We start from the raw sequence: 22,256 nt of genomic DNA, 5'->3' as shown, positions 1-22,256 counted from the left end.
TGGGTTCTGTTTGGCTTGTGACAGTATTTTAGAGGTTCTAACAGGGCTCCAACAGACTCTCTCTTCTGAGCTTTCCTCTCTGCAAACTCTGAAAACTCAACGCAGTATGTCCAAAGCAGGCTGCAGATCACAGCAAAGAGCCCTCGGTCTACTGATTCTGTTAATTCACCTTTTGCATTCGAGAGGCAAAGTACAAACTGAAGGTTGAAGGTTGATGCCCCTCTTCAAATAGGAACTATAATTACGCTAGCGCTATCCCTGAAAAGATGCATTTGCACTTAAATATATATATATGTTTTTATATATATATAATTTCTCTTTCTGTGTACAGTTATGTATTAATCTATAGGTCTAGGAGGAGAGGTATAGTACAGAAACAGGCAGGATTTGTACGCTCATGTGTATGTATTTATAATATTTATATTCATGTGTATGTATAGCCTCTGTCCTCTTTCGCGTCATCACAATGAATGTACCTCCGACCAGCGAGGAGTACCTGTCAGTGGCGATGGAGAGACGGTTCTCTTTGTCTCTTCCATGGAGTCGTTTCCGCAGGCAAGGGTGAGGTGCCCGTGAAGCGAATGGCCCCATGAGAATCCATCCTTCCTCCGCCCTCCAAAGAGGGACGCTTGCCTCCCAGGGCTGCGCACAGGCTGCCTCTTCTCAAGGCTTCTGCAAGGAGCCCGGAGCCCAGAGCCAAGGAGGCACCATCCATGCTGTTGGTTGAAGATATGGCTTTTCCACTAGATGGAGACAGGGCACTCGAGCACTTTGTTTTCCAGGAGGACGCTGACCACCAGGAACACGAAGTAGAGGCCAAACATGATGAAGCCCAGTATTTTGTTCATCCGCCACTTGCAGAGGGCGATGGAAAGGATGACGAACAGCAGCATGATGAAGAGGAGGACGATGGCGCAGAAGAGGCCATTGCTGCTGACAGTCACCGGCGTGAATCTGTGGATGATGGTGTAGAGGAGCCAGGGCAGGGGGAGCCTGAGAGGAAGAGAAGGCGGCAGGAGAGGAAGGAGAGAGAGAGAGAGAGAGAGAGAGAGAGAGAGAGAGAGAGAGAGNAGAGAGAGAGAGAGAGAGAGAGAGAGAGAGAGAGAGAGAGAGAGAGAGAGAGAGCAGTCAGGTGTAGCGAGGAAGCCCTTGAAGATGACTGCCAAGGGCCCCGAGGAGGATGACTCTTTAGGGTTGCGAGGACAAACGGCTGGGCCAGGAAACTACGTAAGGGAGTCTGGGGGCGGGGGCGGGGGCGGGGGCGGGAGCGGGGGCGGGGGCGGGGGCGGGGGGGGATGTGGTGGTGTGGAGCTTTGGGAATCTTGACCAGTCTCCTGACTCATTCGTTCTCCCGTGGACCACATCAAAGGCGTGATGCTACGGGTGACCTCGGACTTTGATCCGAATTCGCTTTTGTTTTCTTCCTAGGGGAGGTCACAGTGTGCTCCCAGCCCTGGAAAGGTGGACCAAGGTTGGCACGGGTTGAAGGGAGGAGAGGGCAGCAGGAAATGGTAGAGGAATGAGTGGTGGAAAGGAGAAAAGGCCACCTCGCCTTCAGAATGGAGATAGAGCAGCCGGGACTCCTCTGAGAACCTAAAACGCAGTGAGGCTGTAGGATGGTGGTGGGGACCAAGGCACTGTGTGGCAGTCTGAAGTTTATGCTGGGAAGGATTGTGATAATCATTTATTAAAAAGGATCTAGGGCTGGCATAGTGGTGCGTGTCTTTAATCCCAGCACACAGGTGACAGAGATTGGCAGGCCAATCTTTGTGAGTTTTGAGGTCTGGTCTGATCTACTGAGTGAGTTCCAGGACAGCTGGCACTACACAGTGAGACCCCCCCCCTCCCCCGTCTCAAATAATAAACAAAAGAGGGTTGTTTATTTATAATAAATTAAAAAAACTTTATTATAAAATTTCCTACCAGTTTTCTTGCTTTGAACTGACATTTGAAATCTGACAACACCCACTGCTCCCTAATCAGAGTGATGACTCTGACATCTACCAGGCAGAGCCATTGCTGGGAAGACACAGGCCTTAGAAACAAGGCTGAAAATATCAGGTTCTAGTGGTGTGCTGCCCTCTGGAGGCAGCTCTGTGGCGTGCAGCCAGTTACAGGAGCTTGGCTAGGAATGGGATGTAGGGGAGGAAGTAACTTTACGAATCTCCAAATTTCCTAATGGGAAAGCAAATAAGACATAAGCATTATCTTAAAAACAGCCAATAGTGAAAGAAACTGTGTGTGAAACTAGAGCCCACGGTGTGTATGTATTTTCGAATTCCCAGGCCCAGCACATGCAGACCCCCTAGGGTCCTTGCTGACTTGGGCAAAGCTCAAGTGATTGACATGAGGGCCTGTGATGAGAGCACAGCTGTTTTGCTCGGTAGAGCCTGGGTGGGAGATGCTTACTTCAGAGGATCTTTCTAGGCTGGGGGAGCCAAACACTTCACTCCCACTAAACTCCATGCCATACTTGGGTCTTGAACATTTCTTTAAGGCTGTGTGTTAAAGGTGTGGTCTCTGGTCTGAGGCTTTTTGGGAGGTGATGATCATTTCAGTGTTATTCAAGGAGGAAGTTGGGGATCTTTTTTATAATTTCTAGCAATAAGGAACCAGTTAGAGAGTGCGTAGGCTGGTGTAATGTTATGTGGCTATTTAAAATCACAAGCTTAGAGATCGGGACTTCCGAGCAGCTGGAAGAGGGTTTGCCTAGCATGCGAGATGCCTCAAGTTCGTCAGCATTGCCTAAGACAGATGTGGTGACTGTAATCCAGCACCCGGGATGTGGAGGCAGGAGCATCAGGAGTTCTCGGCTACATAGGCAGTGTGAGGCCAGCCTGGGCTGCATGAGACCACGACACAACCAAGCTAAACTGTTGAATAACAAACTCTGCAGGCCTTATAGTGCTAATAGGAAAATACTCATGATGTAAGTTTCAATTTAGTCTTTTTTTTTTTTTTTGAGTCAGAGTCATCTCATGGGTAGCCCAGGCTGACTGTGAACTTGCTATTTGACTGAGGATAATACTGACTTTCTGATCCCTCTGCTTCCACTGCTCACATGATATCTACTTACTGACGTGCTGGGATTGAATTCAGGGCCTTGTGTATAATTTTAATTGAAAAAAAAAAGAATGGCAAAAATAAAACTAGCAATGTAATTTTAATCACGCAAAATATACATATTTGAGTGGGTGGTGGATCATCATTGATTTCTACATATATCTTCTAAAATTCTTATGTATTTATTTACATGTGCATAGAAAATGCTGGCAAGACTGACTATAGAGGAACCACACTCGCTGTATTGGTAACAGTGCAATCAGTGTCCTGACAATAGAAATATAAAATGGAAAGCATTTTGGGAAAGATTTTTTTTTGGAAAAGAAACTATATCAATACCCATTAAAATACTCAAAATTCATAGTTTTTTAATGCTTTTTAAAGGCTTTTATTCCAATAAAATAATTAAAAGAAAATTTTCTACATACGGGTATTCATAAAAATTCCCATAACAGCATAAAGCAAAAGAAACAAAAGAGAAAAGCTCCATTGAAAGGCACTGGTTAACCTGGGGCGCAAGTGGTTGAAACATCTGAAGTCAGTGTCAGTTTCTAGGGCTATAAAAACACTGAGCAGAGCAGTGCATGGGGCCCGCCAGCTTACCAGGAGAGGCCACGCCATGCCAGGAACACACGGCTTTGGAAAAGATAAATGCCCTTCAAGAGAACAAAACTGAATAATCTCTAAGAAAAATTATTGCATCTTTGCAGAAGATAAAAAATGAAGGGCTTTTGGCAGTAGGTCTAGTGAAGACTGAGAGACCTTCCTTTGTTGTTATTTATACCTAATTTGGTAACAATGAACAAGGAGTGTGTTATAATTGTCAGAGCATGTGCCGTTGGAAAACATGGCAAACACATCTATCTGAATACTTAGAGCTGTAGTAGACTCTTTCCTTTTACACGACAGGACATTCTCCTCCCTCCCCCCTCGCTGAACCCTCTAAGGGGAATGTAAATTTCTAAGTGGAAGGATTGGACTGATAGCTTATCCTAGAACAATTTCTGTGAAAACACACCCAGGTATCTGTTCATTCTAGAAGCCTCGTGATTAGACAGGGGCTAGGCTACATGAGTTCAGCAGGGGATGCCTGAAGGGCTCGCAGACTGGCAGGAGGAAATAATCACAGTGAGAATACAATATGCTGAGTCTACCAGAGTAGAAACCCCTGGATTTGAATAGACTCTGGAAAAGAAGTCAGGGTTTCCTGTAGACAGAGGAAGAGGCTTCTTGGTGGGTGGCCAGCAAGGGCACGCGATCCAGAGAGGGCACCTTGGTGATTGACAACGGATTCAGACTGTGAAAACTCAGTTGGGTTTCACTCTCAGGCTTTCACTTGTCCTCAGGGCCTGCTCTAGTTCCAGCTATCTTTACCTGCTGCCTTAGCTCTGTGCCCTCCAGCTCCCACACTCAGGAATAAGGCTGATAACACATAAACCACACGATCGTTGAGGGTCTTCAGTTGCTAACTGTAAGTACTACGTGAACAATGACTAAGGTTGATAACACATTATCCACATGACTGTTGTGGGTCTTAAATTGCTAACTGTAAGCACCATGTGGACAAGGAAAAATATATGTACAATGGTTTAATGAAAAGGAAAAAGACAGAACAGCATTCAAAATGTTCAATGAGAAAGTGGATACCTCTCAGTGAATTTCCCAATTCCAGGGCCAAGAAACCTATTATCCCGCAGCATAGAGACTCTGTGACTTGAGTTTTTCAGGAGCTGACATGCAGGGTCATTGGTCAACTACTTTTGACAAGTTAGATGAAACGGGAGCCATAACAGAGTCCTTGCCAATCTGGCTCACTGCAGATTATTCCCAGCGACAACGCCAGTTTGCCCAGCTCAGGGAAAGATCTCATCTCCTGCCTTTCACAAAACCTGGGTTGCCAGCATTTTCCAAGCAAGAAGACAGGATATCAGTGCTGGGCCTGAGTGTATCCCAAGCTGCCTTTGAATCCAATCTCACCTGGTCAGGGCAATAATTAGAGAATAGAAAAAAACACCATGAAACTGCCAGGGCAGCCCAGTCCTACCTGGGCAGTGCACATCCATAATATGTGGTGAGCGCAGCTATGTAAGTGAAATTCTTACCTTCTAGAACATTCTGTATGTAAGTATGTGTTTCTGCTGGTTTAGGGATGACTTCGTTTTATAAGTTCCCTGAAAACAAAAAGCCAGCTGGTAAAATGGAATGGCGCTCCCAGGCATAAGTTTTGGTTGGCACTTGGACAAGTTTTGGGTTCAGAGAGCCAGCTCATGTTTCTGTAGCTTCTATGATAAAAAAGACAGAGGTGGAGCTGGTGTGCATGCGTATAGAACACCGTACTCACCCCACAGTGATGTCAAAGATGTTGCTTCCAACAGAGCTGGACACGGCCATGTCCCCCAGCCCCTTCCTGGCCACGATGACACTGGTGATAAGATCAGGGATCGAGGTCCCCGCAGCCAAGATGGTCAGACCCATGATCTCTTCACTAATGCCGATGGTCTCTCCAACCTGAATATCAGAGCAAGGACAAATGTGAGGGCTCAGAGTCACAGAACCCAACACCATTATGAGACCTCTTTTGAATGACTCCCTCCTCTGTTTTAGGGTAAGTGCTGATATAAGATAAAAGAATAAGCCATAGTCACTGATAAAGGAGTTAATGCACTTCAGCATCTGTGCCCAGGAAGTCCTAGATGTGCACATGAGGACTAAACAGACTATTTGAAAGAATAAAGGGCTGTAGAGACCCTGAGTGCAGCCACCACATTGTTGTCTGCTAAGACTGTCAGGGAAGCTGCAAGATTCATTTGAAAAGCCAATGGTCTTTGAGCCTAAGGCCAGCACCTGACAATCTACTATTGGGTGTTAAGACAATGTCCCATTTTTTTCTTAATACCTTCAATTATTTCTATCACTCTAAAACACATATAACCTCTACTATTTCCACAGGGAACTTGGCATTGTGTGAACTTCGGCTTAGAAATATGGAGCTAAATCAACAAAACAGCTATGCAGAACCAATTTTGCAAGGAATCAGAGGGCCCTGGTCCCAGGGCTACTGTAAGGACTTGACCAATTGATAACCGTTCCCTGTACAGTGTCTTGATTACTACTTTCTTAGCAATCAAGTAGGGATAATAATACTTACCTTATAAGAAAGCTGTGAGCTAAAATGATAGTTTTCAGGAAAGCTTTTATAAATAGCACATCATTATTGAAAAGTGAGAAGGTGCAGTATTCTATTTCATTATGGTCTTTGCTTAAGACTGCTGGCTGTGTTTGGATAGTTGCACTAGCCTCAAGTAGAAATCCATCCATCCATCTGTCCGTCTGTCTGTCCATCATCCATCCATCTAGCCTCTATCCATCTATCCTCCATCCATCCATCATCCATCCATCTATCCATCATCCATCCATCTATCCATCATCCATCCATCCATCCATCTATCCATCATCCATCCATCCACCATCCATCCATCCATCCATCCATCCATCCATCCATCTATCCATCCTCCATCCATCTATCCATCATCCATCCATCCATCCATCCATCCATCTATCCATCATCCATCCGTCCATCATCCATCCATCCATCATCCATCCATCCATCCATCCATCCATCCATCCATCCATCCATTCATCCACCTATCCATTCATCCATACTGGGGATCAAACACAGGACATTGCACATGCTAGGCAAGCATTCTACCATCAAGCCACACATCCAGCCATGGTTTCTTTGAGACAGCATCTCACTATGTAGCCTCGGCTAGCTTTCAACTTGGGATCTTCTTGTTTCTGTCTTTCTGCCACCTGATTCTAGGATAGTGACTGTAAGCTACCACGCATATTTCTTTTTGTTTCTTGAGCACCTTACTTTGTGGGGGCTTAATAAACCTTTTATGTTTTCTGGAGCATTATTCGAGAATTACTGGTGTATTGCTGTTCTCAAAAATTTTAGAAAATGTTTTCCAATGTTATGTCATCCAAAGTTTTTTTTAATGTAGCTTTTAAAAATAATTTAATGAGCAAAAGAAAATACAGGAATAAAGAATTTTAAAGAATATACTACTTATTTTTAAATTTCTTTTTTTTATTTATAAGTACATAATATCTTGGTTCCTGGTAACTTAAAGGCAGGCTTTTATTTTGACAGTTGAGCCGACTCAGTCCTCCAGGCACACAGATCCACTGTTCCCACCAACTAGAAGGTAAGTTCCAGGGGAGGTAATGACACTTGCCACCAAGCCTGTCACCTGAATTAGAGCTCCAGGACTCACATGGTGGAAGAAGGCAAAAACACTCCAGCAAACTGTCTTCTCTCCGCTTCAATACACACTAATAAATGTAATAAAAACTTTAAAAATGACAAAGAAGTAATCTACATGCAAGCAACATCCACACCTCAGATTATATTATGTTGGGATATTAGATTGTAAAAATTTCTGCTTGAGTTGCTGACTTGACTTTCCTAGAAAGTTGTTAAATGAGGACCTGGGATGGCTCGGTGGGCAAAGGGCACTTGTTACCAAGCCTGATGACCTGGTCCCCAGAGCCTGCACACCGGAAAGAGAGACATGACGCTGGAAGTTGTCCTCTGACGCCCACACGTGTGCTCTGGCATGGGTAGGGGCCTCTTTGCCCAACTATGTAAAATAAATGAAAAAAAGTTAAACAAATTCTATTTTTCTTGGGATTAGGGCAGGGTCTCTAACCATTTCTGAACTAGTCCTAAACACATCTGTACCATATTGGACTGCATATTTGCATGATGCAGTGTTCTCAGGCAATTTTAAACATCAAATAGTGATCAACTAGGGAAAGGCACCATGTATGCGCTCTGTCCTGCAGCATCACACTTGCTTCTTCATACAACAACAAACAAGCAAGTTCCTCGGAGTAGTATGCAAAGAGCTTTCACCTTTAACAAATGGTTAAATTATATATGCACCAAAGAAGTGTTTTAAAATAAATTTATGACTTATCACGAGCAAATGTTTGATTTGTGTATTTGTTTTCTAGGGCAATACATCTGGGGTTGTGCAAAAAATTACTTGGGCAAAAAGAGTTACAAGAAGAAACAGGTGAAGAAGCCACCTGCTTTGGCTCTAAGCTCCTACTTGCGGCATGAATCACGCCGGTGATTTCCCTGGGCAACAGGAGGCAAAATGGTCTTCTTTGTGCTGACTCAGTGATTTTCACCCTAAGTATGTTACAATTGATTGAATATCTCCTCCTCCTCCTTTTTCTTTCTTCTTTTTTGTTTATTTGGGACAGGGTTTCTCTGTAGCTTTGGAGCTTGTCCTGGAACTAGCTCTTGTAGACCAGGCTGGCCTTGAAATCACAGAGATCCACCTGCCTCTGCCTTCCAAGTGCTGGGATTAAAGGTGTGCGCCACCACTGCCTGGCTATTATACATTCTTAGTAATTTAAATTCTTAGAAGGAATGCTATCGCGGTGATCATTTAAAAAAAATACACATTTGTTTTGATATTTGGAGTTTGAATGCCAGTCCTTATAGAAGAGTCCAAACTGTAAAGAAGCATGGTGGTGTGGTTATGAACATGGCTGAGCCTCCTACAGCCCAGGATGCCTTCCAAGTCTCTGATGAGGCTAGCTTCAAGTTCCTGAATTTCCTGCCTCCAGCTCCCAAGTGCTAGGATTCCACTTGTGTGGCACTGCGCCCAGCTGCTTGGGCATTTATCTTATTAGCTGTTAACTCAAATTTTTAAATCTGTATATTGTAGATAATGATAATTTACTTCTCATAGCATCTGAATCTGTGTGCAGGATACAAAACAATAGTAAAATGACAAAGGGATGTGAACTGTCCAGCATGGAGCATACACTCAACAAGTAATGGTTTCCACTCTCGTCTTTGAATGGAAGCCCTCAAATATCACTCATTCAAGCTGTTAGGCAGCAATCACTGAGACCATATCTTGGGATCAGCATTATGACTGGTACTGAGCCAACAGTGACAAAAATGACATGCATCGTTACATTTATAAATTAAAGCCCAAGGATGAATATTTTGTCTTCACGACCTTTCTTAATAACCATTGTTAAAAGGCTTGGTGAGGGCTGGGGAAGTGGCTCAGTGGGTAAGAGCCCACTTAAATCCCTGCAGAAACATGAGGACCTGAGTTCAGAGCCCAGGCATCCATGTGAAAAGGCCTGTAACCCCAGCATGGGGCTTTGAGGTAGAGATAGGAAGAACATTGGGGTTTTCTGCCTGCCAGCCTTGCTGAGAAATGGCAAGATAGAGGTTTAGTGAGGGACCCTATTTCAAAATCATATAAGGTAGGGAGAACATGGAAGACTTCCTATGCCTATCATATGGACTCACATATGTATACACATGCACACATACACGTATACACACATGTATACACAGGCACTCATGCGCGCGCGCGCGCACACACACACACAGAGTTGGGGGACAGCCATGCTGAGTTGCTTGTCCAAGACAAAATAAAGATACTGAGGTAGGCAGAATCTTGACTTTCTGCCCAAGTCCTGGTTGGCCAGGCCTTAGGGGACAGACAAGAAGAATCAGCTAGGCTTGCTTTCCTCCACATAACTATTTAATAGCTATGCTGATTTGATTTCTGACCACCAACCTAGGGGAATAAGAAAATCCAGTCCTGTAATGAAACTTGTTTACGTCACACTCAGTATTACGACAGTTCCAAAAGGGCAAACACATCGATTGATCACTTGACAACCGAGACTAGAGACAAACCAGGCAGACGGGTGCCACCGGCAGTCTTACCTGGTGTGCCCACCACACCATCAGGTAGGAGAAAACTGCGATCCAAGTGATGGAGCCGAAGAACGTGACAGGGAAGAACTTTTTGGAAGCCTGCGAGACAACCAGAGGGAAACATGTCAGAGTTGCCCTCTGTGCTGGAGAGAGAGTCCAAAGCTACAGCCGCCTTTGCCATTGCTGTGATTTCTCTCACATTTGTTACTTGGTTGCATCAGCAATTAAAAGATGCTACTTGCCCCTAGTCAAACTGGGAGAGGAAAATGCATTCTTGGAAATTTAAATTGATGGGGGCTGAATGGTTGTAGAACTGGGAAAGAAATCTCCCTTTCTTCTTTCCCCTGTCCCTTTTTCCTCCCCTTACCCCCACTTCTCTCTTTGAGACAGTGTCTCATGGCCCAGGATAGCCTAGATCCCCCAGAACTCCTTATGCAGCCCAGGTTGGTCTCAAATCCTATCTTCCTGTTTCAACCTCCCAACTGTTGTGACATGGACCACCGTATTGGGCTCTGGAAGTCACTTGAGAGAATGTTCATACCTGTAGCTAGCAGATCAATGCGCCCTGCTCCTGTCTTTTATAAGGTCTGGATTCTCTGTCATTCCTTCTGTTATATATCCTGCATCCTCCCTCTATCTATTCCCTTTTTTTTTAGCTTGCTTCCAAGTTCACCAGAATCAGTTCTACTGCCAGGAAACCATGTGCCATGATAATCTCTGTGCTAAACCTCTTATGTGATTGATTCCATGAAGCAAAAGACAGGAAGGATTAGGAAGGTTGGAAATAGGTTAATTTATCTTAGAGTCCCATGAATTAGCAGGAAAGCCACCACCAGAGATGGCTGGGATGGGTCGTCTCCATGACACTAGCTAGAGTGGACAGAGATGGAGACGCCCAATCAGAATGGTCCCTGCCAGGGAGGGGCAGGACTGACATCATTCTTGGAACTGTGTTCTTGGCACATTTATATTACACTTGTATTACATTTCTCTGACCTATATTACAAGTCTCCTTCTGCTTCCAGCACTGGACTTCCTGTCTTTTTGGATTTGGACTCTGTGAACACACTCAAAATTCCCTTAGAGCACCAATAAAAAATCAGACACTTAGAAATGTAGAGTTTCAGAGCCAATAAGATAGCCCAGTAGGTAAAGTCACGGGCTGGCAAGCCAGACACCCATGTCCCATCCCTAGAAAACATGGAGTGAAAGGAGAGAACCAACTCCTGTAAGTTGTCTCTGATCACAAGAACCAAATAAATAAATTTAATAACAAATGCAGTATTTCTTACTCAGTCCCATTCCAGGGAAATTGTGGCTTGCACCGAATTAGTTTCTGCTGATTCCCTTGATGGAAAACATGGGGCACAGATAAGAGAATGCTCTTTGAGAGCCCACCACCTATTATTGCCAACACTGTTAATTCCAAAGCTTTTATACGCTGAGAAAACCACACTCTGATAATGTCACCCAGTTCCGTTCAGGGCACCGGCTCCTGGAATTGATGTGGACAGCAGCTGTCTGAGTTTTCTGAAGGGCTGGGCTGGGCAGTCACAGAGTCCATTCTGCCATGGCATTTAAAGGCTCACGGGTAGAAAAAAGATAAATTCGTGTGTGGCAATCTTTTAAACCCAAAGCCCAGTGATAGACATGCTCTCAGGTTCCAGAGCGGGCTTGCAGTCTGTTAATTTCAGGCTTTGAGAAAGTCTTTTTATTATTATTCACACAAGCCTTAGACTCTGCAAGAATCTTTTCTCTCTGGAAATGACTGTTGTTGGTGCAGGGTGTTCTCTGGGTGACTATAAGACCAAATGGGCATGCTCAATTGGGAGGGGGCGTCATGTTACACTGAGCAGACCAGATCTTACCCTTAAATACTTCCCGGTGCTCCTCCTCCTTCTTAGAAAAGTATTTTGGGTAAGGACTCTGGTCTGTCCCGGAGACCTGAGCACTTCAGTGGGTGACGGGGGAAACACTGTTTTTTCAAAGGGGAGTCTACACCTTTAATCCCAGCACTGGGAGGTGGAGAAGGAGTGATATGTCTAGGTGGAGAGAGAATAATATAAGACGGGAGGAGACAGGAACTCAGTGCAGCCTGAGGTTTGGTGGAGACAGCTGCCGTCTGAGCATGCAGTCTGAGGACAGGACAGCCTGTTCAGTCTGAGCATTAGTAGAGATGAGAACTCTGGTGACTGGCCACTCTGTTTCTCTGACCTCTTACCTTTCACCCCTGGTATCTGACTCCGGGTTTTTATTGAGACCAATTAGAATTTGAGGTATACCAATTAATAATTAACACCCATCAAAAATATCAAATGTTGAATTAGAGGCTATTCAAAAACACTATAAAAACAAATATTCTTAGTGAAGTTCAAGCTTTTCATTATCAGCTAGAAGCAGGTAAAGACTGGATACCTACTCTGCATCCAGCTCTTCAACTAGAGATGACGTTCAGATCTGCTGACTACACAGCAATGTGTGCCTAACACGTATGTTTTACCATCACATAAACAGGGCCCAAACTGGTCAAAATACACCCCGCCACAGACAGAGTGAGCGCCGTCATCATCATGATGGGCTCTCTTCTCAGCGTCAGGAAATCAAACAAAAGTGTCCAGGAAAAGGTCAGCGCTCCAGCTGTAAGGCCAGCTGCCTCTCCAGCTTCCCAGATTGTTCTTGCCTCGGAAGCGGCAACCCTTCATGCACCAGCAGTCTGGCTAATTCTTTTCTCCATCAAGATGCCTTACCATGCCCAGTCTCCCAACCCAGGAAATCACCCCACTCATTCTTGTCTAGACCATGCTCCTCATGTGGGTTCCATGGTTTCATTCTGGACACCCCTGCCCAGGAGCATCTGCACAGGTACTAGGTTATGAGTCTCATGGAAGGGAGAGACCAGCCCTGAAGCCAAGGTCTAACCCATCAGGCTATGGTCGGCAACGGTGGCTCGTCCTGACATCTGTTAGGGTGGGCCTCACACCAATTAGCAAATGAGCAAATTGTGACCATGTGCTGCTCATTTTGCTTCCAGTGTAATGGCTGGGTACCTAATTGACAGCTAATGTTACCATTAGAAGCTTTTAGTAGAGCAGTGTGATACCGGCTTGAAAAAAGTCACCGGACAACAGCTGGCTGAGCAAACTGGCCATGTCCAGGCTGTTCTAAATTTAATAGTCACTGATCATCGACTTTGCGCAATGGACTGAAGAATATTCTTCGGGTGGAAGGGATGGGAGTCTTGTTATATAGCCCGGGATGGTTTCAAATTTATGGCTGTCTTTCCTCCATTTTCTGAGTAGTTGTGTTTACCATTTAACTTACCATTAAATCTGAAATATTTTATACTTATGTATTTATCTATTTGTTCATTCATTAGTATATGTGTGTGTGTGTGAGTGTGTGTGTGCACGCTTACACACACGGAGAGGTGCATGTTTATGCATATATATATATATATATATATATATATATGAAGGTCTGAAAAACAACCCGTGGGAGTCTGTTATCTTCTTCCCCCATGTGGGTCCTGGGAATCAAATTTAGGCCGTAAGTCTTGTTGTAATTGCCTTTACCTGCTCAGCCATCTTGCCGTCCCCTGAAGTAAACACACTTTAAGAAGTTTTCCACAACAGTCCTATTAAGATTCAAACTATGGCCACTGGGTTATGATAGTGGCTCTCAACTGAGCAGTGATTTTCACTTAGGAAGACTTTTTTAAGTTTTGGTTTCTTCGTCTGTAACGCGGAGGGGAGGGGTAACAAATCTAAACCTTCTGAAGAGTCATGTACACAGAAAGCCAAGCCAGGCACCCGAGACATGAGAAGTGCCCCTGTAAGCAATCACGGTTGTTACTGTCCATCATTGTCTTCATGGCAGGTTTTAAGAGGTGGAGAGGCTGAGACCTGGGCAGGCAAAGCCACTGTGGATGCCTGGTATGGAGGAGGCTTGGCTTCCTCTTAGCAGCTCTGATTGAACAAACCTCTAAGCCTCCCTGGGTTCTTAGTCACCTCGTTCTTGCTGCATCGCGTTTGGCTTCTGCTAGATAATCAATAAAAACTCGGTGAATTAATACATGACCCAAAATGCAAACCCCTCTCTGGCTGTCCAGGTTCCTTCCTGGTACTAACGGATCATGTTTTCCTGTCTCGAGAGATACACCCCTCCTTTGTGTGAACACCCACAGGCCACGAGAGAAAAATCACATTATGTGTCCTATTGTGCTTAATTTTCAGTTTTCACCAAAGGTATGTTTCGGGCCCCGGTTTACATTGTAGCCTTTTCTGTTTTCACACAAAGTTGTTTATTTAACAAAACTGTGTGAAGCTCCTATTTAATATCTGAGCTGAAAATATGTGTGAGTCAATAAACATCGTCATAAAATTTGCATAGGAATGATGTGGGAATGAACACAGTGGGAGTGATATTTATTCTGAAATTAGAACTATACAATCATGCGTTCCCTGTAATTACTGGTAAGGTTTGGGATTTTCATCCCTAGGAAGAATTTAAAAAAACTGCAGAAGAGACAGAGCTAGTGGGCCCTAAGGAGGGGCAAATGTCTGTTTCTTAATTTCCCTATTTTTCCCCCCTCTCATTGATATCATCTCCAGTGGCCTTTGTGGACATAAATAAGGGCTGGAGTAGGGCTGAAAAAACAAAACAAACAATACATCACTCTGCCTCTCCCATTGGTAGGTGAGCTCTATTCCCCCCTCCCCCGTAGGTTGTTGGCTGGCTTTAGGACTGACTTCAGTCAATACAATGTACTGGTCATGATGGAGTCATGATGATAAGGTCGTGATGGAGTACAAGTTCTGAACTAGATCTCAGGAGGGTTCTGTAGTCTTCATTCTTGTACCTCTTGGTCTTTTGCTATCCCATGACTAAGTTCAGAGCACACTGCTTAAAGGTTAGACACCATACAGAACACAGACAGGCTGTTTCAGCTGAGATGCTCCTACGGCAACCAGCTCCCAGGAGAACTGTATGGCTGAGCCTAGCACAGACTTCTGGTCCTTAGAATCATGGGCCGAAATAAGCCTGTCTTAAGCTGAGTTTGAGACGGTGTGTTACAGAGCAAAATGGAAAACTGACATAAGGAGCGATTGAATAAAACTCTCCTGTAATAAATATGACCAGGAAACACCTTATTGGCTCCTGTATCTACTGGCGTGGTTTATTTCATTTGGCCTCTTGTATGTGTGGGGAGGACCACATAGCTTATCTTCCAATCAGTATGCTCTCAGAGCAAGCTGGGACTATCACAGCAAGTGATACAGTCACCTTCAATTTGCACCATCGTACTGAGGCAGATTTCTTTATTTGTGCTTTTTCCCAATCACAGAATCCATGGCTGGTAAGGAATCTAGAGATCTTAGAAATCTTTATCAACAGCGGACAAAAATTGAATTCCGAGAAGTGCATTTCCCAAGATTCCTCAGCTTACTACACAGGACATGGGATGCGAACTACCAGTTGGGGTAGTGGAGTGAAAATGATCTGGAATCGGGAGCCTCGGGCTCAAGTCTCCTTTAACTGTTTCTGTGAAGTCTTGCTTCGAGTTACATGTAAGAGTCTCAGTCAGGGCTTCTGTTGCTGTGATGAAACGCCATGACCAGCAGCGACGTGGGGAGGAAAGGGTTCATTTGGTTTACACTTCTATCACTGTTCATGTGGGAGGAAGTCAGGACCGGAACTCCCCCAGGGCAGGAACCTGGAGGCAGGAGCTGATGCAGAGGTGGTGGTGCTATTCCTCAGGGGCTTGCTCAGCCTGCTTTCTTATAAAACCCAGGACCACCAGCCCAGGGATGGAACCACCCACAGTGGACTGGACCTTCCCCCATCAATCACTAATTAAGAAAATGCCCTTCAGGTTTGCCTACTGCCCTATCTTATGGAAGTGTTTTCTTAACTGAGGTTCCCTCCTCTCAGATGACTTTAGCTTGTGGCAGGTTGACGTAAACCCATGAAGCACAGCAAGCATGCCTTGGTTTAATTATTAAACTTAAAGATATAGCCTAATATTTTGTTATTTTACCCTCTAAGGGCCTCCCTCTGCTCCTGACTTTGGATGTCACATGACCAGCTGCCTCACGCCCATGAGTCATGTCTTCCCAATCCTGATAGAATTTATCCTTTTAAAACAATGAACCCAAACCAAGCCTTCTTCCCTCAAACTGCTTCTGTCCAGGTATCTTGGCACAACAATCAGAAAAGTGACAACAGAGATAGGAAGCTCCCCTGGCCGCGGTGGCAGGGGCTGGCCCTCAAGGGTAGGAGTGATGAATGAGTCAACGGTGTCACCAAGAAGAGCGCCACACACCGCTCTGTTTTCTCATCAGTCAGACTTGTCATGATCTAGGTGTGAGGTGTGATAGTTAATGCTTACTGTGAATGTGATTGGATTTAGAATCACCTAGAAGAGTTGTGGGGCACACCCCTGGATATGTCTGTGATGATGTTTTCAGAGAGGATTAATAGAAGGGGACAGGCTGGCCTCGGGTATAGACGGAATAAAAGGGAGAAAGGAGGCCTTCAGAGCACCAGTGTTTCCTCTTGGCTTCCTGCCCACTAGAAGTGAAGAACGGCCCTGCCACGCTTCTGCTCCCATGACCTTCTGCTCAAGTGCATGGGGCAAAGTAACAGTTAGCTCCCATTAGCCAGCCAGTCCTGCTAATGGGAGCTAACTGTTACTAACTGTTAACTCTGGACCATATCACGTTAAGCCTTCTGTAGAGAATTAGAAAACTGTACTTGGTTTTTTGATGTCTTCTTATGGGGTAAAAGAAAACACTGAGCCAAACAGCATAGAAACAGGAATGATTGGCATATTAATTACTTTCCTTGTTGTAACAAAAGAAGACAAAAGCAACTTAAGGAAGGGTTTCTTTCTGCTCCCAGTTAGAGGGTGCAGTGGTAGCAGCAGGCAGCTGGTCCCGTATGTCTAGTCAGGAGGCAGGAATAAATGAGGGGTGCTAGGCTGCCCCTTTCCTTTTTATTCAGTTGGGGGACAACAAACCACCCATGGGTTGATACCACCCACATTTAAGGTAGATCCTTCCTCCTCAATTAACCTATAACCCTCACAAATGTGCCCAGAGGCTAGGGTCTGGTTGCTTTAGACCCTGCTAAGCTGACCATCAGTATAAACCACCAGAAGGGATAATGAACGCATTGCAGAACTATCTGTGCAGTGTGAGTCATGAAAGGGGAGGGGTCAAATACATCAGCTGCTTTGTTAAGGATTTCAGGAAGCCAATCCTTCGTGACAGGCAGATGCTCTGGAGTTATGACTTAAGAAATTTAAGTGGTGATGCACACCTTTAATCCCAGTACTGGGGAGGCAGGTGGATCGCTGAGTTCGAGGTCAGCCTGGTCTACAGAGTGAGTTTCAGGACAGCCAAGACAAAACCAGACCAGCAGCTTGCCCCCTTTACCAGGGTAGCTGGACTGTGGCGAGTACTTCCTTGAGTCCTTTCCTAGTGTCTACGAAGGACACGGTTCTCTACCAGGCTGGGTTATTCACAGTGCAGGCTAATGGGATAGGATTCTTCTTTTCCCCACTCCCCAGCCAATAAAATAAGAAAGTATGATCACCAGGAGGCCCTTGAAGATTTCTGCTAACTTTAGACTTGAATTTTATTGCAAATACTTTTAGATTTTTTTTTCCAGATTAAAACCATCTCAGCTCCAACCTCTGGTGTGAGGGCCCACAAATGTGAGCCTATTCCACCTTGACTGGAGGTCAGAGAGTTTGAGCTGAGTTTTTTCTCTTTCAAAGTTGTTGACAACAGGTGTGGCTACAACTAGAGATCCTGACCTAGGGTGTGGTTATTTGGTATTTTGTGCATTAAGATGGCCTATAGAGGTGGATCCACTCTACCCTGACCAATGGCCAGAGGACTCAAGCATACTCCTTTGCTCCTTCATTTAAAATAGGAGGTTTGACATAGGAAGCAGCTGCCTCCAGGATGCTTGGTCTAGGATGTATTCATTGCATATCCTGCTCAAGACATCAAATGCTTTACTCAGGAAATGATGGCTTGATATCTCAAGTACTGAAGCAAGTGACTATTCTAATTGTCCTCTGTGTTAAGTTAAAGCCATCTTTTGCCTCCTCCCTTTTGTATTGGGATATAAAAGCATATGAAAAATAAACATGGGTGAATTCAGTATTTAGCATCCACTGAGTTGCCCTCCCTGTACTTTCCTATGTCTCTGTGTTTCTTTCATATCCTTGTTCCTCCCACCTAACATGTCTAATCTTCATGCACCTACCCTGGAACGTACGAACCCATCATGGCTGACCTATGGCAGAAGTCATCCTCTCAAAAGGTGGTTTATGACACCCTGGAAAGTGACCAGATAGTATTTAGTTGATTCACTAGTGCCTCTTTTTCTTACACCAGCAATACACGTACATCCTACCTCAGATGTTTCCTGAGACCCACGATATAGCCTCATTGAAAATATCAGTGCAGAATCTGACGTATGATAGGCGCAAGCGTCCGTCGAGTGTGTGTTGGTGCATGCACCCTTTCCCTTTCATTACCTTTTCTACCTTTATTGCAAAACCGAATGGCTTAGGACTCTCGTTCACCAACCCTGGAAGGGGACGCTCCTGTGATTAGTCCACACTTAGATTAGCTTTTGCTGGCTGCAGGATAGTATTGCATTCTCAGCCCTTGACATCTGACAGCATTCAATAATAACATTGGTTATAGTGATGGCAGTAAAATTACAGAGGGAATATCAGATATGTAGGCATTTGCATTTCTTTAAATTATCTTTAAAATATCTCCAAAAGGAAACTCAAGAAAATATAGAGCCACTGCCCTGTTTGGACCTTGAGAGACCTTGGGTTTTTAGTTTGGCTTTTTGAGAGACAGGGTTTCTCTGGCTGTCCTGGAACTCACTGAGTACACCAGGTTGGCCTCAAACTCACAAAGATCTGCTTGCCTCTATCTCCTGAGTGCTGGGACTAAAGGTGTGCACCACCACCCAGCTGAAACCTTATGCCCCCTAAGAGAAAATTGTTATGGTTGTTTCAAGCTTTTGGCCATTTTTTTTTCATTAAGCAATTCATATGGCACTGGGCACTGCCATACTTTAGCTTAATTCTTTTTAAGATTTCATGTTTTAAAAATTGTGGTATATGTGTGTGTCTACACTTGGGTTTGTACATGCCTGAATGCAGCTGCCCTCAGCATCCAGAAGAAGGCATCCCCAGAGCCGAAGTTACAAGTGGCTGTGAGCCACGTAATGTAGCGAAGAACTGAACTCAGATTTACTCAGGAGTAGTGTGTGCTCTTAGACCCTGAATTGCCTTTCTTGCCTCTAGGTGAACTGTCCTCTCCCCTTTTAGGTTATGGGGTCTTTTTATATATATCTCCGGCTGCCCTGGAACTTACTCTGTAGACCAGGCTGGCCTCACACTCAGAGTGCTAGATTAAAGGTGTGTGCCACCACCACCCAGCTACTGCTACATTTTTAATTACAGCAGGTTCATGGGTGTTTTGGCCAGTAGAATTGTCAGTACATAGCTTCAGAGTCAAGGGAACCAAAGACCACCTAACTTCTGTCTTTTACTGTTCGAATGCTCCCCTAACCTCTTATGTAGGACATTGGGCTAACCTGGGGCCACCATGCTGTGAGGAACCAAAGTGCAGAGACAGGCCGTGTTTGGGTACTCTGATAGACAACCAGCCTTCAACCCATCTCTGCCCAGGTGCCAAAAACCTTAGCAAAGTAGGTGACTGCAGGTCTCAGCTGTGAGTCACCCCCCTAACCATGCAAGTTTCTAGCTGGAGTCCCAGGTTTGGTGGGGTAGGGGTAAACCATCTCCAGAGCACCCCACTTCAATTTCCCTCCCGAAGGATCTGTGAACGGAATAAAATGGTGGTTGTTTTACACGCCTAAGTTCTGGGGTGGTTCAGGTTTGCTAGTCACTACACAATCACTGAAGTTCCAGACATGCATGAGAAGAGACATGCACACAACTGGAAATGGACTACGGTGGCTACCATACTTTTTTTTTTTTTTTAAACAACGGTCTCGACAGAGCTGCACTCACAGGTTTGCGGACGTCAGGTAAGGTGATCCAGAGAGGGAACACGATGGGGAGAACGGTGAGGAAAGTGACTTGTTTGCGGGCGTTGGATGGCCAGGACAGACTGAGGGGCTGGTCATCCTCTTCCTCAGTGGTCTCTGTGGCCTGCTGTAGAACAAGAGGGTGGCTTTAAACAGGCAGAAGCTTGGGGAGTGATGGGGGTCACATACGGCAGGACTGCAGAGCAAGAGAGGGTTGTCCCCAGCCACCCCAGCTGCTTTCACAAGCATTCTTTTTCTAGAAGCGCCCCCTAATTTACAGCCCGAGGCCCAGGAACAAACAGTTCACCAGAGCATAGTAAAACTTCCTTTTCATTCTTTGAGTATCTTATGGCTTCTCATGTTTATCAACTGATATTCAACATTGACCATAGTTACTACTCATGACATTTTTTTTCTTTCTTTCTTTCTTTCTTTCTTTCTTTCTTTCTTTCTTTCTTTCTTTCTCTCTTTCTTTCTTTCTTTTGATCCAACTATGCTTCATATTCAATTGTACAAAGTAATGGGTTTTATTATGACATTTGCATACACGCACATAGTGCACTTTGATATAATCCACCTTATCCTTTCAAAAAAAAACTCCCTTCATGAACATTTTGTGATTAATAATATCTGCTGATATATTGACCTATGACCCCATCTCCTTTTCCCTGGGACTGTGTTATGTGGTTAGGACTCCTTGAGAGGAAGAAGACAGGTAAAAAATTAAAATTCCTCTCTTCCCCTGACCTCCCCCTCTCCCCTGTCCTTCCCTGCAACTGTTATTCACTAGGCGCACAAAGCTCACTTCAGAAACAGTCCAGTGTTAATTCTGGGATGTCCTAGCTCTAGTCACTCAAGAATAAACTCAGCAGCTTTTGCGTGGCTATTCCCAACTCGTCATTAAAGGCATGTTACACAAACACACGCCTCAGGACTCAGAGAAACGGGGTCAAAGGCTAGTCTAACATCCACCCTGGCCGGCATCTCAGAGGCAGGGTACAAGCTCCCAGTCTCTGATCTGGCAGCTCGTTGCCTGCGCTCTAGTGGCCTTTGCTGCACTCAGCAAAGAGGCTGCACTCAGACCCAGAGGCAGGCAGACAAAAGGTGAGTCTGCCCAGCAGGATGACCGTTAGTCCATGACTGGGGCACAGAGTCACTAGCAGGGCGCTGTGACACCACCCATCGCCGCCCACCCTGCTTGTTCAGAAACAAAGTGGCAGCAACAGGACAGAGCACCAAATCTAAACAAATCAATAGGTGTCTCTTCAGTGACGCCTCCTTTAGAAAGCACAGAGAGCTTCCTGCAGGCTTCCGGCACCGCTTGCACACTCAGCAGTGGCAGCGGCAGCGGCAGCGACTCCTTCAATGTCTGTGTCCCTAAGGAGTGGCAGGTGGGAAAGGTTTGGGCCAGATGTTTTAAGGGATGAAATACCAAACTAGAGGTCACGGATGGGTGTGTGCAGATTCACAGCAATACTACTGTACTGTTTGTTTCTTTACTGGCACTCATTAGAGCTGGACAAAAGGCCTGTCACGGCTTACGAAATCACGTACCCTTCAACCTTCTCTGGGGTTTAAAACAAAACAAAACAACAATAACAATAAACCAAACAAAAAAGCCATGTTGAAAAGGACAGGAAATAACAGGCTTGTCACAGTGGGTAAGAATCCTCAAAGTGCCAGGCGGGTCGTGGTGGCACACGCCTTTAATCCTAGCACTTGGGAAGCAGAGGCAGGTGAATCTCTGTGAATTTGAGGCCAACCTGGTCTACAGACAGATTTCCGGGAGAGGCTCCAAAGCTACTCAGAGAAACCCTAGAAAAACCAAAAGAGAAAAGAAAAGAAAAGAAACACGGGATCCTCAAGCACAAATGTGAGCGAACTGTGGGGATTAGGTAAAGACGTTGGCACAGTTTGGTTACCCAAGCACACACCTCGGCCCTCCAACCCCTTTGCTAATGTGACACGGAAGCCATCCTACCCACCATTGTCTTTATCCTTTCATGGGGACCCCCTCCCTGATCCACACCATGCTATCCTTGGAGGAGAGGTGACCCACAGAGACATCTATCCCCTATGGGCTCACGTACCCAGGGTGCCATCTGGATACAAGAGTGATAACCTGTGTGCCACGGGGCAGTGAAGACTAAGAAGGCTGGGGCATATTCCGTTTTCATCCGACGAGGTCTTCCTCATGTAACCTAATGGGTGATTTTCCCTTCCACACCTGGTCGACACTCAGGAAGTAGGCACTGAGAGTTGACGTACCATGCCAGTCTTCATGAGCACGGCACGTCATGCCAAGTCGGGGGTTTGATCCAGCTGAGGACTGGCTTCC

General features: G+C 45.2%; 1 protein-coding gene across 3 annotated transcripts in view; it reads right to left on the bottom strand.

Annotated features, from left to right (window-relative positions):
- Nucleotides 1-410: 410 nt before the first annotated feature.
- Slc24a2 (solute carrier family 24 member 2) overlaps nucleotides 411-22,256 on the bottom strand; it is a 249,380-nt gene continuing 227,534 nt past the window's right edge. Inside the window, exons 6-9 of one of the 3 annotated variants that reach the window (XM_050157376.1) lie at nucleotides 19,902-20,045; nucleotides 9,839-9,928; nucleotides 5,405-5,571; nucleotides 411-993 (exon numbers count right to left, since the gene is read on the bottom strand). In XM_050157376.1, coding sequence (XP_050013333.1) covers nucleotides 744-993; nucleotides 5,405-5,571; nucleotides 9,839-9,928; nucleotides 19,902-20,045 — 651 coding nt within the window. In that variant the 3' untranslated portion in view covers nucleotides 411-743. Of the gene's footprint in view, nucleotides 994-3,654; nucleotides 5,572-9,838; nucleotides 9,929-19,901; nucleotides 20,046-22,256 lie in introns of those variants that run through there. The other 2 variants (XM_050157375.1, XM_050157373.1) reach the window with 2 other exon arrangements.

Source organism: Alexandromys fortis, unplaced genomic scaffold, assembly GCF_014885135.2.
Source record: "Alexandromys fortis isolate MF-2015 unplaced genomic scaffold, M_Fortis_MF-2015_v1.1 scaffold_64, whole genome shotgun sequence".
Lineage (NCBI taxonomy): Eukaryota > Metazoa > Chordata > Mammalia > Rodentia > Cricetidae > Alexandromys > Alexandromys fortis.
The sequence above is the reverse complement of the archived record's forward strand: the minus strand, read 5'-3'. Positions and strand labels throughout refer to the sequence as shown.